The 17,500-nt window shown below is 36.6% G+C and overlaps 2 protein-coding genes across 6 annotated transcripts in view; one reads left to right on the top strand and one right to left on the bottom strand.

Annotated features, from left to right (window-relative positions):
• LOC144977242 (uncharacterized) overlaps nt 1-8,584 on the top strand; it is a 17,792-nt gene extending 9,208 nt beyond the window's left edge. For both annotated transcript variants that reach the window (XM_078922259.1, XM_078922258.1), the window contains exon 3: nt 3,391-8,584. In XM_078922259.1, coding sequence (XP_078778385.1) covers nt 5,022-8,330 — 3,309 coding nt within the window. In that variant the 5' untranslated portion in view covers nt 3,391-5,021 and the 3' untranslated portion in view covers nt 8,331-8,584. The remainder of the gene's footprint in view (nt 1-3,390) is intronic.
• The window catches only part of LOC144977243 (b(0,+)-type amino acid transporter 1-like), a 138,689-nt gene that overhangs the window by 82,631 nt on the left and 38,558 nt on the right, over nt 1-17,500 (bottom strand). Inside the window, exon 1 of one of the 4 annotated variants that reach the window (XM_078922262.1) lies at nt 16,169-16,852. The exons of the other annotated variants lie outside the window; for them this stretch is intronic. The gene's annotated coding sequence lies outside the window, so the exon portion shown is untranslated. Of the gene's footprint in view, nt 1-16,168; nt 16,853-17,500 lie in introns of those variants that run through there. 4 annotated transcript variants of the gene reach the window in all.

The raw sequence follows: 17,500 nt of genomic DNA, 5'->3' as shown, positions 1-17,500 counted from the left end.
GGCTGGAGATATGCGGTGATGGAGGGAGTGAAGAGGGGTGAGGAGAGGAGAAAGATGAAGTTTGAGGAGAGGAGAGCAAGGAGGAAAGAGAGGCAGCAGATCCAAATACCAAACACACAGTCAAACTACGTGTGCAACAACTGCGGTAGAGACTGCCATGCAAGGATTGGTCTGCTGAGACGGAAGGATGCCGACTATTACTACTACTACTACTACTACTACTACTACTACTACTACTACTACTACTACTACTACTACTACTACTAATAATAATAATAATAATAATAATAATAATAATAATAATAATAATAATAATAATAATAATAATAATAATAATAATAATAATAATAATAATGATGATGATGATGATGATGATGATGATGATGATGATGATGATGATGATGATGATGATGATGATGATGATGATGATGATGATGATGATGAACCATCCTTACATACAGTCAATAAGACCAAAGGACTAGATACCGTCAACACATAATAACACCACCCCACCACCATCACATCACACCCACCACCATCAAAGTCATCCCCAAACTTTTCAATATCCCATCCAATCTACACAACAAGACAAGACATATCACCACAATCTTGGCCTGTGATAACCCCAAAAAATCGATGGGCATGTCTACCCAAGCCAGTCGGCAATAAATAAAAGCACTGGATTACTGCTCTGTATCTACCCGTTCTCTTATCGCATTATAATGTTGGTCTGGGGAAGAAACAACCCCCCCCCCCCCACCACCCAATGATCGCCGATGTCTGCAACAGGCCTGGCACTAAACGTGCTTAAAGCGCTTTACAATGGGTCTCTAGCCAGCAGCAACGCCCGCTCGGCGATATTACAAATTTTTTTTTCGAACAGAGAAATCGCTTTTACCGACCAGTTACTCATTTTACACCTGAGTGCGGTGAGAGAATATGAGTGATGAGCCTTTTCCAAGGACTCAACTATGTACCGCTCAGGACGAATCCAAGTTCTTCCGATCTGAAGGCGAGTGTAATAAAAAAATTAAAAAATTGAGCATTTATATAGCGCAATATCCACTTAACGTGCTCAATGCGCTTTACAAGGGGTCCCTGGTCAACAGCAACATTTAACATGTAGGACGAGACATGACGCCTGTTAGGCGATATTACAATTTTTCGGACAAAGACAACGCTGTTAACGGCCAGGTACTCATTTTACACCTGAGTACGGTGAGAGAATGTGAGTAAAGAGTCTTTTCCAAGGACTCAACTATGCGCCGAGCGAGGCTCGAACCCAGGACCTTCTGATCCGAAAGTGAGTGTCATACCACTAGATCACATAACCGCACAAGCCCAAAATGGCACAAAAAATAAAAGGAGACGCATTGTATCATGAAGTGTCTCTTCGATATGGATTACAACACACATAAAAGGGATGGGGGGGGGGAGGGGGGGGGGGAGGGATTAGCAGGGGGAATCAACAAATAGAGAAAGCACAGAGAGCAAGAAAGAAACTAACAAGTATACGCGCACATACGCACACACACACACACACACACACACACACACACACACAGATGTGCAAAACACCCAGAGAGAGATAGCAAATAGACAGATGGAGAGAAATACACGTACACAGAAAGAGAGAGAGTGAGAGAGAGAGAGAGAGAGAGAGAGAGAGAGAGAGTGAGAGAGAGAGAGAGAGAGAGAGAGAGAGGAAGATTACAAGAATAATAATTGTTAGTATAAACAATTATACCCTAGCAATCAATATCCACGAATAACGTGTACAGTTACCGCGATGGTAAACAGTTCTTTGAGAGGACTGCACATTGATTTCCGTTAACCTTTAAATTTAGAATTAACAAACATGACATTTAGATTGCTGCATCTTGGAATTCTCCAACAGAAAAATATCCTTCGTCACCTTGACATTTTTTAAAACTTTAAAGTTTAAGTGTAGCCTTTTTTTCAATCCGGATTTTGGTTAAAGGTTAAATGATTACAATGGCGACTATAGGGAGACGAGATGAACGGATGGATCAGTTGGGGGGGGGGGGGGGGGGGGGGGGAAATTAGGTCCAAAAAACCATTGAATTGTCCAGATTAGGATTGAAAGCATGAAAACAATAATATATGTTGTAGAATATGAAAAATCGTATAACTTATACTATAGAACCACTCTGAGAGATCAGTATTAGTTGAGATACAAGGTTTTTAAGACTGGACATTTTTTAATTGGACGACAAAATTTTATTTTTCATTTCTATTGTGTAAACATTCAAAATAGGGCGACCCAATGTTTTTTTTTACGTCAACCTTGGATTCCCATTGGTGTCCATATCTCATTTGTCACGGTTTATTACTATATTAGTGTCTATCTTTTATAGTCTCGAGTTCGCTCCCCATCAGTCTCCACTAATTGATGGGTGTTCTGGGTTCCCTACCCATTGCTGTCCACCTCTAACTGTTCTGGGTACACTCCCCACTGGTGCCTACCTCCCAAAGTCTCAGGTTCACTCCCCAATGGTGTCCACCTCTCATAGACTTCAGCTCAATCCCCACTGGTGCCCTGCTCTGTTGTCTCTGGTTCAATCCTCCTGGTGTCTACTGCCACAAGCGGACATATCAATATGACATTTTACCATCCACGAAAACAACAATGTGTTAATTGGATTTTCACGCAATACTCCCTGCGACGAAGACGCAAACTTCACAACTATATGAGAAATCGCCCAAACTCCGCCAATATCGGAAATGAAAAGTAAGTGTGAACATCAGGCAGCCACGCCCACCACCCTATCTTCAAAACAAGGAATTAACAGGACAAACTAGCCTTATAAAACCTGCAACTCACAACAAGACATTCTCTCCAACAACAAAAATCCTAGAAGACAGACGTGTTTTTATCCCGATTCAGTGTTGTGATATTCATGAATAATGGGTGAGTGGATTACATTGAGTTAACTTTCTTAAATTTCTTTCTGATCCACCGTCTGTATCTACAGCCTTTTCTGCATACTTGACGTCTCTATTCCTATGAGGTTGATATGCATGATATCATAATGACTTTGTTACATGTATTTTGAACATATTTTTTAATACCATGGTTTCGCTAGTTGTTTATCTCGCGCAAACGGTTACTCCTTGAGGGCACTATCAGTTGTTTATTTCATGCTATCTGGGCGTTAGCATTAAATATATATATATATATATATATATATATATATATATATATATATATATATATATATATTATTATATATATATATATATATATATATATATATATATATATATATATATAATATCCCGGTCTGAGCGCACCCCAGTCCGGAAGACAGACCAAAGAAGTATAACACGGAGAAATCTCACAGCCTGTTTATATTTATATCAAACCAGATTTCCATCCCTTCCTGGTATGGCCAACCACGCATCCCTAAAACCCGAAGCAGAGAGACGGCCAGTTCGGCTAAGGACCTCAACTGCTATCAAGATAAGAATCACAATAAAACAAAATATTGTGGTTTTTTTGTTTTTTTTTTCATTGTTAGTGCCCAATAACAAACATTAAAATACGTAAACACCTGCAACAGAATCAATCTGACTGACTTTAGTGTCAATTATAAGTGGGACTGGAACTTGTTTTATTCATTACTTACTGGATTGTGAAGGTGATATCCTTGCAATTAAATACTTTCATGTTCCATGTAATATGTAATGGGGAAATCATAGGATTTGCAGACCTCTATAATTTAATCCTAATTAATTGGGCGATTCTGTGAGTGCATGAGCTGACAACCTATGTAAACGCTCGTGTGGTGTCGGGAATTATTACATAAATTTTCTTAATTCAATTTTTAAAATTAACCTTCACCTTAAATACCACATTACATCTACCTCCTACAGTTTTGGGTTCCCTCCCCACAGGTGCCCACATTCTCTAGTCTCTGGTTCAATCCCACTGATTCTCTCATCCCAGCCTCTGATTCATTCCCTACTGGTTCTCTCATCCCATAATCTCTGGTCCAATCTCCACTAGTACCTATTTCTCAAAGTCTCTGGCTCACTCCCTATTGATGACCGCCCTCATAGCGTATCTGGTTCAATCCCCAATAGTATCCACCTCCCATAGTCTCCAGTTCAATCTCCACTGGTGCCCTGCTTCTATAGTCTCTGGTTCACTCCCCCTGATGTCCACCTCACACAGTCTGGGTTCACTCCCCACTGGTGCCCACCCCCATAGTCTCTGTACTGGTGCCCAACTCCCGTAGTCCCTGGTTCAATCCCACTGGTTTTTTCATCCCAAAGTCTCCGGTTCAATCTCCACTGGTGCCCACCTCCCATAGTCTCTGGTTCCTTCCCCATTGGTGCTCACCTCCCGTAGTCTCTGCTTCAATCCCCACTGTAAAGGATTTTGGTAGTTTTCGGTGAATTTCGGTAGATGATAGATTTCGGTGGATTTCGGTGAATTTTGGTATTCAGCAGTACCCGACGGTTCTCGCTTCTTACCACCATTCTTTGGTCTGACTATTCTTTGACCAGTTCACCTCTCATTTACTCCCACTAATCACCACACATTTTACTTACTGCACTTTACCGCGCCACTCCCTCTTGTGGCGGAGTTGGTGCGGAAGTGCAAAGTGGAAGGAAGGGTGGTGATAGAAAGAGCGCACAGGATGGGTAGAAGAACGAGTGACAAAAGAAGGCCTGTCATTGCCAAATTCCTTGACTTCAATGACAGGCAACGAGTCAAGCTGGGGAGAAAGCATCTGCCTCCTGGACTTGGAGTAAGTGAAGACTTTCCGTCTGAGATCCGGGAGGCAAGACGCCAATTGATGGCGGATTTGAAGGCAGCCAAGAATGCCGGAAGAGACGCCTGGGTAGCATACCCAGCCAGGCTGATTGTGGACGGCAGGGAAGTGCGGACAGTGAGACCGACGACGACAATAGATCGACAATAGGAAGATGCGCCGCGGAGCCACCTTTCAAATGTATCCTTTTGTGTTTTTAATATCAATGGTAGTTTGGAAATGAAGAAAGAATGTCCTGAATTTGTTGAAAGTATTTATAAATTTGATGTAATTTTGTTAAGTGAGACGTGGACGAATGAGAGAAGTAATTTAATGTTAGATGGCTACTGTGAACCGTTCTGCAAACACCGTAAAAGAAAATCAAGGGCCAAACGGGATTCGGGTGGGTTAGTGTGTTATTTCAGGAAGCGTTTGGAAAAGGGTGTGTCAGTTGTAGATTGGGAGTATGAAGATGGTATGTGTTTTAAATTAGATAAGGAACATTTTGGATGGAATGAAAGTGTATATTTATTATTTGTCTACATGAGGCCGTATGGATCAACGCGTAGCGATTTTGACGATAGTGTAAGTTGTTTTGATGAACTGTTAAATCAATTGACAAAAGTGACCGATCAGGGAGGGATTATAGTAGCAGGAGACATGAATGCAAGGACGGCGGAGAGAGAGGATTGTTTGACTGTTGACATTAGAGAGAACCAGACAGAAGAGCTTTCGGTAGAGAATGTTTTATGTGAAAGAGATTTCTTATGTAATGACATGACAGTTAGACGTTTTAATAAGGACAAAAAAGTAAATGACTATGGACTGAAATTACTCCAATTATGTTACACATGTGACCTTGCAATATTAAATGGGAGAACAGGGGAGGATAAAATGAAGGGATGCACAACGTTTGGCAATAAAAAAGGGGAGAGTACAATCGACTATGTTATTTGCAATAAGCGGGTTATAGGAAATGTGTGTGGTTTTAACGTCCATGAAACAAATGAAATGTCAGACCATAAGATAATATCGTTTACTTTGAAATTAAATAATAGTGTGCATAGACGGGAGGTAAGTGACGGTTTAGATGGGGTTATGTTGACAAAGTGGAAAGAGGATAAGAAGGAGAATTACGTTACATTATTAAATACAGAAGTGTGTCATAATAAGGTGAGCAATCTAATATATTTGGTACAAACTAACACAGATCCAGAGGTATTAGAGGGTAATATAGTCGAGTTAACAGATATTTTAACAGAAGCAGGGATAGATCATGTAGTTAGGATAGAGGGGAGAGGGGATAAACAAAGGAAAGGGAGAAGAAAGAAAGCACCATGGTATAACGAAGCTTGTCAGATCCAACGCAAAGTATTCACTGAACGAGCACATAAGTTTATAGAGACGGGGACAGGGGAAAACAGGACATTGATGTGTAAGGAAAGGAATAAATACAGGAAGGTATGTAGGATTAACAAAAGAAATTACAGTCGCAAAAAAGCGCAACATTTATTGGATTTAAGTAAGCATGAACCCCAGAACTTTTGGAAGGAAATAAAAAGAAATTCAGTATCACGAAGAGAGCTGCCAGATATAAACTTCTACGACCATTTTAAAACTTTAGCAAATAAAGAATCAGGGGTTGGGGAGATGGGTAGGGCGGAGATTGCAGAGGTAGAAAAGGATGTGGGAAGGAATATTATAGATATAGACATTTTAGATAAGCCAATCGAGATGGGGGAACTACACAAAGCAATTAAGGCTCTTAAACGCGGCAAAGCTACTGGAGTGGATAATATGTTAAATGAATTTATTATTAATGCAACTTCAGAAATCAAATTACTGATTTTATCGATTTTCAATAAGATACTGGAATTGGAATATTTCCCCTTGATATGGAGTCAGGGTAGAATTGTGCCGATTTTTAAAAAGGGAGATGAAAGAGATGTGAACAATTATAGAGGGATAACAATAATGAGTTGTATAGGAAAACTGTTTACAAGAGTGATGAATGAAAGACTAAATGTATGGGTGGAGGGAGAGAATGTGTTAAACGAGGTTCAATATGGATTTAGAAAGGGAAGGAGCACAGCAGATTGCCATTTTATTCTACATGGAATTATCGAGATATTGCTATCTAAAGGGAAGAAGCTACATTGCGCGTTTATCGACTATGAAAAAGCATATGACCTTATTGACAGATCCGCATTATTTACAAAATTGATCAAATCCGGTGTGAGCTCGAAATTTGTCAAGCTATTTAGAAACATGTATTCAAAGGTTGAGCTGGCCACAGGAGGTAAAGGTCAACAACAATTTTTTAAATCAAACAGCGGATTATTACAGGGTGAAAGCACTTCGCCACTTTTGTTTTCGCTGTTTGTTAATGATCTTGAAAGTAAATTAAGTGAAGATTCCATAGGATTACAAATACAGGATATTACAATTAAATTGCTCATGTTTGCAGACGATATGGCAATAATCAGTGAAACAAAAGAGGGTTTGCAGAACAGTTTAGACTCTTTACAAGAATATTGTATGCAATGGGGAATAAAGGTAAATATCAGTAAAACAAAAATCGTAGTATTTAAAAAGGGAGGGAAAATTGGGCAACAAGACAAATGGTCATATCAGGGTAAAAGTATTGAAGTAATCTCGTCATTCAAGTATCTAGGCTGTCATTTTAGCGCATCGGGATCTCTTACAAAATGTACACAAGAAGTAACAAACTCAGCCAGAAGAGCACTATTTTCACTTAGAAAGTATTTTAACACTAACACAGAAATTTTACCACAGATGCAAATGAAACTGTTCAATAGTACCATCTTACCAATACTGAATTATGGGGCAGAAATATGGGGTTTAAGAAGAGCTGATCCAATTGAAAGATTTCACCTCGGTTTTCTTAAATCCATTCTATGTGTTAAGCACAGCACACCAAACTGTTTTGTTTATGGGGAATTGGGGGTGTATCCTTTGCATATTGAAAGAAAAATGAAAGTTATTAAGTATTGGTTGAAACTTATTCGCCCAGGAAATAATGATTGCTCATTCACTCATGCAGTATACAAAGAACTTGTGCAATTGAATATTAATGAACCAAACACAACAACTTGGGTAAGTCTGGTGAAGCAGTTGCTGGATAGGAGCGGAATGGGCCATCATTGGGTTAAACAAAATGTGAAAAATGAAAATTACTTTCTGGCGGTTTTAAAACAACGCTTGGATGACATGTTTCTACAAGAGTGGCACGCTGAGATGTCGATGACGACGTCTGGACGGCTGTATAAACACATTAAAGACACCTTTGAGTTAGAACCATATATGAAACTGTGTAATAAATCTTACAGAGTTGCCATCTCAAAAATCAGATTGAGTTCTCATTTGTTTTATATAGAAAGGGGTAGATGGGGCACAAGAAAAGTAGATAGAAATGATCGTAAATGTCCTACTTGTGACGTAATAGAAGACGAATACCATTGTCTAATTGAATGTTCGAGGTATACGCAAGAGAGAAGAAATTGCCTGCCGGAAAAAACTGAAAAATAAACCAAGTATGTTTGAATTTATCAAATTTTTGAAATGCAGAGACAGTAGACAGCAAGGTGATTTAGGTAGACTTTGTTTTAAGGTACAGATCGAACACAAGAAATATTTACAAGTATAATTGTGGTTTCCACGGCAAGGAAAACTTATTAAAATTGATGATAGAGAGAATAATGCGATTGTTTGTTTGTTTTCATTTGTTTTTGTCTGTTTAGTAACTGCAGTTCTGATACTAAGATGTGGTATATTATACAAAATATGACATGTTATATATATATATATATATATATATATATATATATATATATATATATATATATATATATATATATATAAGTATGTGTGTGTGTGTGAGTGTGTATTTGTGTGAGAAAGTGGGGTGGGGGGGGGGGGGGGGGGGAAATTGGGCATTGATATTAAAATATTGTATAATAGTTTACCATGATAAAGATTAGTTGCGATTGCACAATTGGCTTATTGTTGTTGTTATTATTGTTATTATTATTGTCATTATTGTTGTTATTATTATTATTATTGTTATTATTATTATTGTTGTTATTATTATTGTTATTATAAATGTTATTATTATTATTGTTGCTGTTGTTGTTGTTGTTATTATCAGCATTGATATCATAACCAGTGTATAACCATATATATATATATATATATATATATATATATATATATATATATTATATATATATATATATAGATATATATATATATATATCTATATATATATTTTTTTTCTTTCTTGGTTCTTCTGTTTTGATGTGATTTGTAAAAGAAGTGTTGTAGTTCACTTGTTAATACTCTTTGCTTGTATCTTTGACTTCTAAGCGATTTCAATCTAAGTACACCGAGGGGTGCTCTTGGTGCCCTATCCGCACCATTTACCTTTGCCTATTTATCCTCGGGTGTCTTTGAGAAAAGTATACTTTTAGACTACCTTATACATTTTCTGTTCTTTCAATGCGTCACAAACGCCGTAAAATTCTTAAAAACACAGAAACCAACCCTTGACATGGAATAATTGAAGTACGCAAGCTTGTTTCGCTCTAGACTATATCAGTACGGAAAATTACTTAAATGTTTGTGATATTCTAAAAGATTCAAGTATTTGTCTTTGGGAATTAATTCTGTAATTCTACCAAAAAATAAGTTAAACTAATATGTCTGTAACTTCTAGGCAATGTTCGCAAGATCCCATTCTTCTAGAACTTTAATCAACGATAGAAATGTGTTATATAAGTGGTGGGCTATTGATTATGTTGGAATTTCCCCGAAGATAAAGATCACCCAGACCAAAGCATTTTGGAGCACCTATTATTACTAAAAGTCAATAAATTTATTATCCAAAACAGAATTACCATGATATAATCCCTATCTTCTTAATTGTCAACGAAAGGGATATAAGCGTGGTCCTCATTTACAAATACAATACTAGATATTATTGCTGTGGCGCTTATGTTATTTTTACAATTCTTCTTCTTCTCTTCTTCTTCTTCTTCTTCTTCTTCTTCTTCTTCTTCTTCTTATTATTATTATTATTATTATTATTATTATTATTATTATTATTATTATTATTATTATTATTATTATTATTATTATTATTATTATTACTATTATTTTAAGTATTGGTGGTATTACAATGTTGTATTTTTATGATTATTTATGTTATCATTTTATGCTTTGGTTTCATTTACCTTTTTTCCTCACTCTCATGTCTGTTGTCATCAAATTGTATGGATTATTGATTAAAATAAAAGTTATTTCTGTTTGTCTTATTTTGACTATGGAACTGATACTTATCATGGCAGACCTGCCTACTTGAAATAGGAAAATGTAATAAGTAGTTTTCAGGGTAAATAACATCGTAGACATTTTAACTACCCTTAAAAACCACCAGTTTGTCCTTATAATGCGTGGGGAAAAATATTAACTCTATGTGATAGCTCTGGCACCAGAACTTCGTTTTCAAGAAATGACATTTAATTAAAAACCTTTATTATATCCAGCCCGGATTTAGCCGTAGTACTACGGGAATTTTCGTGGTAGTGAGGAGGTCTGTTGTGATGGTATCAATATTTTATTATTATTATTATTATTATTATTATTATTATTATTATTATTATTATTATTATTATTATTATTATATATTTATTTATTATTATTATTATTATATTTATTTATTTATTATTTTTATTATTATTATATTATTATATTATTATTTATTAATTTTTTATGGAACTGATGATGTAGTGATGGTATATGGTATTATTATGTTTATTATTGATTTTGGATTTGTATTTTATTTTTTATTTTTTTTTCTTTTTTTTTTTCTTCTTCTTCTTCTTCTTCTTCTTCTCTTCTTTCTTCTTCTTCTTCTTTCTTCTTCTTCTTTCTTCTTCTTCTTCTTCTTTTCTTCTTCTTCTTTTCTCTTCTTCTTCTTCTTCTTCTTCTCTTCTTCTTCTTCTTCTTCTTCTTCTATCTTCTTCTTCTTCTTCTTCTTCTCTTCTTCTTCTTCTTCTTCTTTTCTTCTTCTTCTCTCTTTTTTTCTCTCTTCTTTCTTCTTCTTCTTCTTTCTTCTTCTTCTTCTTCTTCTTCTTCTTCTTCTTCTTCTTTTCTTCTTCTTCTTCTTCTTCTTTTCTTCTTCTTCTTCTTCTTCTTCTTCTTTCTTCTTTTCTTCTTCTTCTTTCTTCTTTTCTTCTTCTTCTTCTTCTTCTTCTTCTTCTTCTTCTTCTTCTTCTTCTCTTCTTCTTCTTCTTCTTCTTTTCTTCTTCTTCTTCTTCTTTCTTCTTCTTCTTCTTCTTCTTCTTCTCTTCTTCTTCTCTTCTTCTTCTTCTTTCTTCTTCTTCTTCTTCTTTCTTCTCTCTTCTTCTTCTTCTTTCTTCTCTTCTTCTTTCTTCTTCTTCTTTCTTCTTCTTCTTATTGTTGTTGTTATTATTACTATTATTATTATTATTATTATTATTATTATTATTATTATTATTATTATTATTATTATTATATTATTATTATTATTATTATTATTATTATTATTATTATTATTATTAACTATTATTATTATCATTATTATTATTATTATTATTATTATTATTATTATTATTATTATTATTATTATTATTATTATTATCATTATTATTATTATCATCATCATTATTATTATTATTATTATTATTATTATTGAACGTATTGATGTTATTACCATTCGTGTATTTTTGTGTGGTGTATCAGTTTATTTTTGGTTCCATTTACTTTTTTTTTCCACTTTCATATATGTTGGCATCAAATTGTTGATTTATTGGCGAAAGCCTAATATTGAATAAACTTGTAAACTTGTAAACTTGTAAACTTGTAAAACCTTTAGGCCACGTCCTCTCTCCCTCTCATCACTTGCTGCCATGTAGTGTGAGGGGTTGGCACCGCTTTCCATCTCAATGCTCTCGCGGTCCCAAAGAATTTCCGGTGCTCGAGGAGGTCCAAAATATCCGATTTATGAGTTGGACCAATGCCAAAGTCGAAAAGTAACCAATATCTAATGAGCCCCTGCGGTTCTCGTTTTCCAGGAATCAAGTACTTGGGACCGTTCGGCACTCTCTTTATCCTTTCAAACTCCAAAGTCGTGCAAAATAATTTTTATGCAATCTGTTTCGAATGTTCGAATGTTCAAATGTTTTACTTTCAGTTTGGCCATAACACTCCTGGAATTTTCCACGGGAACTTATCTTGAATTATATCGGGCTTTCTATAAATTGACGGGATTTTAACATACGAGAAAAAGGTGCAGGGTTTAATCTTAAAATACAAATACATGTTATTCATTATGACTCCCAAATTTAGAGGGTACATTATGTTTCCCAGGGAAAATATTTTTAATGCCAAAATGTGGCTCGATCCTGGTCATCGAGGTCACAATCGAACATACTGACCACTCAGTCATGATATATTATGAATTCTACAGTAAATTAGAAATAAAACTGGATTTGCAGACTTTGCAAATTATATGCATAGCAAATTACAATATAATAATATGAATAAATCTACGCACAAATCTTTGTGAATGTAATAATGAAAATCAGAAAAGTGAGTGGAGCAGGCACTTATGTTGGTAACAACAAGATATGAAGTGAGTAGAAAAGTGCCAGAAGACAATAGAGAATAAAAATTTTTTTCGCGGCGGTGGTGGGGTTTGAACCTGCGACCTTATTGGTACGACAACTCCGCCTGGCAGGTGAGAGCGTGGCTCTACCGTGTGAGCTATCCACGAACACAAAAATATTCGTTTCAAACCCAAAGTCATTTCTAGATCCCTCTCTCACCCACTTCTTGAGATCGCCGATTCGTTCACCACCATCGCAAAATAATTTTGACCAGCAGTTAAGCTTAATAGCCAATATTCTCATCACAAACATATAACATAGAAACGATTGAGACATTGAGTATGCTCCGGTGTATGGGGTGAATTTTTAATTCAGAAAAGTGAGTGGAGCAGGCACTTATGTTGGTAACAACAAGATATGAAGTGAGTAGAAAAGTGCCAGAAGACAATAGAGAATAAAATTTTTTTTCGCGGCGGTGGTGGGGTTTGAACCTGCGACCTTATTGGTACGACAACTCCGCCTGGCAGGTGAGAGCGTGGCTCTACCGTGTGAGCTATCCACGAACACAAAAATATTCGTTTCAAACCCAAAGTCATTTCTAGATCCCTCTCTCACCCACTTCTTGAGATCGCCGATTCGTTCACCACCATCGCGAAATAATTTTGACCAGCAGTTAAGCTTAATAGCCAATATTCTCATCACAAACATATAACATAGAAACGATTGAGACATTGAGTATGCTCCGGTGTATGGGGTGAATTTTTAATTCAGAAAAGTGAGTGGAGCAGGCACTTATGTTGGTAACAACAAGATATGAAGTGAGTAGAAAAGTGCCAGAAGACAATAGAGAATAAAATTTTTTTTCGCGGCGGTGGTGGGGTTTGAACCTGCGACCTTATTGGTACGACAACTCCGCCTGGCAGGTGAGAGCGTGGCTCTACCGTGTGAGCTATCCACGAACACAAAAATATTCGTTTCAAACCCAAAGTCATTTCTAGATCCCTCTCTCACCCACTTCTTGAGATCGCCGATTCGTTCACCACCATCGCGAAATAATTTTGACCAGCAGTTAAGCTTAATAGCCAATATTCTCATCACAAACATATAACATAGAAACGATTGAGACATTGAGTATGCTCCGGTGTATGGGGTGAATTTTTAATTCAGAAAAGTGAGTGGAGCAGGCACTTATGTTGGTAACAACAAGATATGAAGTGAGTAGAAAAGTGCCAGAAGACAATAGAGAATAAAAAATTTTTTTCGCGGCGGTGGTGGGGTTTGAACCTGCGACCTTATTGGTACGGCAACTCCGCCTGGCAGGTGAGAGCGTGGCTCTACCGTGTGAGCTATCCACGAACACAAAAATATTCGTTTCAAACCCAAAGTCATTTCTAGATCCCTCTCTCACCCACTTCTTGAGATCGCCGATTCGTTCACCACCATCGCGAAATAATTTTGACCAGCAGTTAAGCTTAATAGCCAATATTCTCATCACAAACATATAACATAGAAACGATTGAGACATTGAGTATGCTCCGGTGTATGGGGTGAATTTTTAATTCAGAAAAGTGAGTGGAGCAGGCACTTATGTTGGTAACAACAAGATATGAAGTGAGTAGAAAAGTGCCAGAAGACAATAGAGAATAAAAAAAAAAAAAATTTTTTATTGCTCCACTCACTTTAATTATTTCGCGATGGTGGTGAACGAATCGGCGATCTCAAGAAGTGGGTGAGAGAGGGATCTAGAAATGACTTTGGGTTTGAAACGAATATTTTTGTGTTCGTGGATAGCTCACACGGTAGAGCCACGCTCTCACCTGCCAGGCGGAGTTGTCGTACCAATAAGGTCGCAGGTTCAAACCCCACCACCGCCGCGAAAAAAAAATTTTTATTCTCTATTGTCTTCTGGCACTTTTCTACTCACTTCATATCTTGTTGTTACCAACATAAGTGCCTGCTCCACTCACTTTTCTGAATTAAAAATTCACCCCATACACCGGAGCATACTCAATGTCTCAATCGTTTCTATGTTATATGTTTGTGATGAGAATATTGGCTATTAAGCTTAACTGCTGGTCAAAATTATTTCGCGATGGTGGTGAACGAATCGGCGATCTCAAGAAGTGGGTGAGAGAGGGATCTAGAAATGACTTTGGGTTTGAAACGAATATTTTTGTGTTCGTGGATAGCTCACACGGTAGAGCCACGCTCTCACCTGCCAGGCGGAGTTGTCGTACCAATAAGGTCGCAGGTTCAAACCCCACCACCGCCGCGAAAAAATTTTTTATTCTCTATTGTCTTCTGGCACTTTTCTACTCACTTCATATCTTGTTGTTACCAACATAAGTGCCTGCTCCACTCACTTTTCTGAATTAAAAATTCACCCCATACACCGGAGCATACTCAATGTCTCAATCGTTTCTATGTTATATGTTTGTGATGAGAATATTGGCTATTAAGCTTAACTGCTGGTCAAAATTATTTCGCGATGGTGGTGAACGAATCGGCGATCTCAAGAAGTGGGTGAGAGAGGGATCTAGAAATGACTTTGGGTTTGAAACGAATATTTTTGTGTTCGTGGATAGCTCACACGGTAGAGCCACGCTCTCACCTGCCAGGCGGAGTTGTCGTACCAATAAGGTCGCAGGTTCAAACCCCACCACCGCCGCGAAAAAAATTTTTATTCTCTATTGTCTTCTGGCACTTTTCTACTCACTTCATATCTAATAATGAAAATCGTAAGTTTCGTGAGATGGTATTCATACTACATTATATTGATGCAATGCGTTTAAGTAAAACACTCACCAGTTCTGCTCTTCATATTAATCGAATTAAAAAACAAAACTACATGTAACCTTGCATGATCCCAGATTTGAGAGTTTTTGCCAAGGTGATGGTCATTTAAATCGATCGATATTTGAAGGGGGAGTTTTCTGGCCAATTTTTAAATAGGTGTCTTCATAGAGTTCTGGGTAAATTTCACATATCCCTTTAAATTTTAATCTCTTTTCGGCATCGAGTTCACGTGGACATAATACCGTTGTGAGGCCATGGGGCACATATACCATTTCATATTAACTGCAGACACAACACATTTTTTATCTTTTCCCTCCAAGGGGGATTCATTCAAATTGAACTTTATTACTTCTATTGAACATCTTGATCATTGCTTTGTGTGAGTATTCCAGTACATGGTCAATCCTTTCACTCTATGTCATACGACTACCAGTCCAGTAACTATACAACTGGTTTACATGACTTATAACCTACATTCATACCTGGTTTGTTTGTTTTATAATGTTTTAGTTTCTAGGCATAAACCGGAATATGCGAACAAACGCCTTAAACTGATATTAATCTTAGTGAACTCAATGCTGAAAATTTAATCTAAAAACCAATATAATATATTATATCCATAGGTTGATATGGGGAGAGAGAATGCAATTTCTCCAAATTATGAACTCCGATAACTTTGCGTTTGATTTAGCTATCTCTGTAATTCCAAACATATATAGGCTCCAAAGTGTGAACTCCAATGACTTTGCGTTTAACAAAACTGTCTGTCTTCATCTGGTGTAACGGTGTGTAACATTTGGCTAAATAACCGTTCCTTGAATTTCTGATTAAACGGATATTACTGTGCCTTTGTATTGTCATTTACGACAAGAAAATGACCTATCATCATAATCTTTCATCTGTGACGTAATAACAAGATAATAGAAAACGAGAGATACTCACGCTTTTTCTCCTGTACTTGTTTCTTGATTTTTGGTTCGAGGTTCTTGACCTCCGTGATCCAAATTTGTCTGTTTCTCCTTTATTTGGTCTCTTTAGCGCATTCAAATATTTATAAATATTTACAGAACAATATTTTTGTGCACGAAAATAAATAATCTGACTGATATAAGACTTTTTATCACTGCTTCAACAAAAATCAACAAATTGCACAGCAAAACAATAATAATATGGCGTCTTTAGATGTGGTTAATCACTTGACAGCACTCTGTTTTTCAACCAGTTCTTTGGAATAGTTAAATATGTTGAGGTAAAAGGTAATAGGATTTAATGTGTGACTGAAATAAGACACGCAGTTCTTTGGTTTTGCTTTGGTGAAGTGTTGGTTTCCTTTGGATTTGGTCGCCAGGATAATTTCTTCCAATAGAAGGATAGTTTTTAAATGCAATACTCCTTTTGGATTGTTCTGGTAAAATATTGCTGTTTTAGTAATTAATATTCCAATCACTGAGAACACGATTCACCTGCGATATTTATTGTATATTTTTCTATTATTTTTTGTTTCTTTATTTCTTAGATATTCAGTTTAAATGTCATAAAATTAAATTCTCAGATTTTTGGGATTCTTTTTTTTTTTCTTCTGACGTTCGAGGAAAGAAACTAAATTGTCCTTTTAAAAAAAACAAATTTATAAATTATGGTGATCTTTTTATTCAAATGTATGAACGATTATCCTCAGCAAAGTTGGAAGTTTAGAATTGTCTTCTCTTCAACAAGTGTAGCAGACGACTAACGGTGCAGCCAGAGAAAGTCGCAGGATATCGGACATGCTCCACTTGAGATAGTCGACTTTTGTAGGGGACATAGTGGTAATCGTGTCAGCAAATGGTAAAATGTTCACCATCCAACAAGGATGGTCAGCAGATCGTGTTGACTTTGTTGCAGATGAGTGGATGCTTGGCTCTTTAGTGGAAATCACGGTGAGGCTCAATAGTATCGAGGCAATCTGAGTCATGAATGCCCAAGCAAGGGGATATAAGCCTGGAAATGACACGGAGAAAAGAAAACCCTTTTAGATCATTGACTTGAATGATGGAAAATAGGGGACATAACAGCGTGTGATTTAAGTTGTGTGTTTTTGTGATCGACATGAGGCATGTGATTGGTAATAGTAGTGATGATAATAATGGTTTTGACGACGACGACAACGACGACGACGACGACGACGACGATGATGATGATGATGATGATGATGATGATGATGATGATGATGATGATGATGATGATGATGACAAACATTATAGATTTTATTTCAGATTCCTTATTATTTCGTTT

Source organism: Berghia stephanieae, chromosome 7 (genome assembly GCF_034508935.2).
Source record: "Berghia stephanieae isolate SIO BIC M18660-M18661 chromosome 7, UCSD_Bste_1.3, whole genome shotgun sequence".
In the NCBI taxonomy this organism is placed as follows: Eukaryota; Metazoa; Mollusca; class Gastropoda; order Nudibranchia; family Aeolidiidae; genus Berghia; species Berghia stephanieae.
Note: the sequence above shows the minus strand (reverse complement) of the source record. Positions and strands in the feature narration are given on the sequence as shown.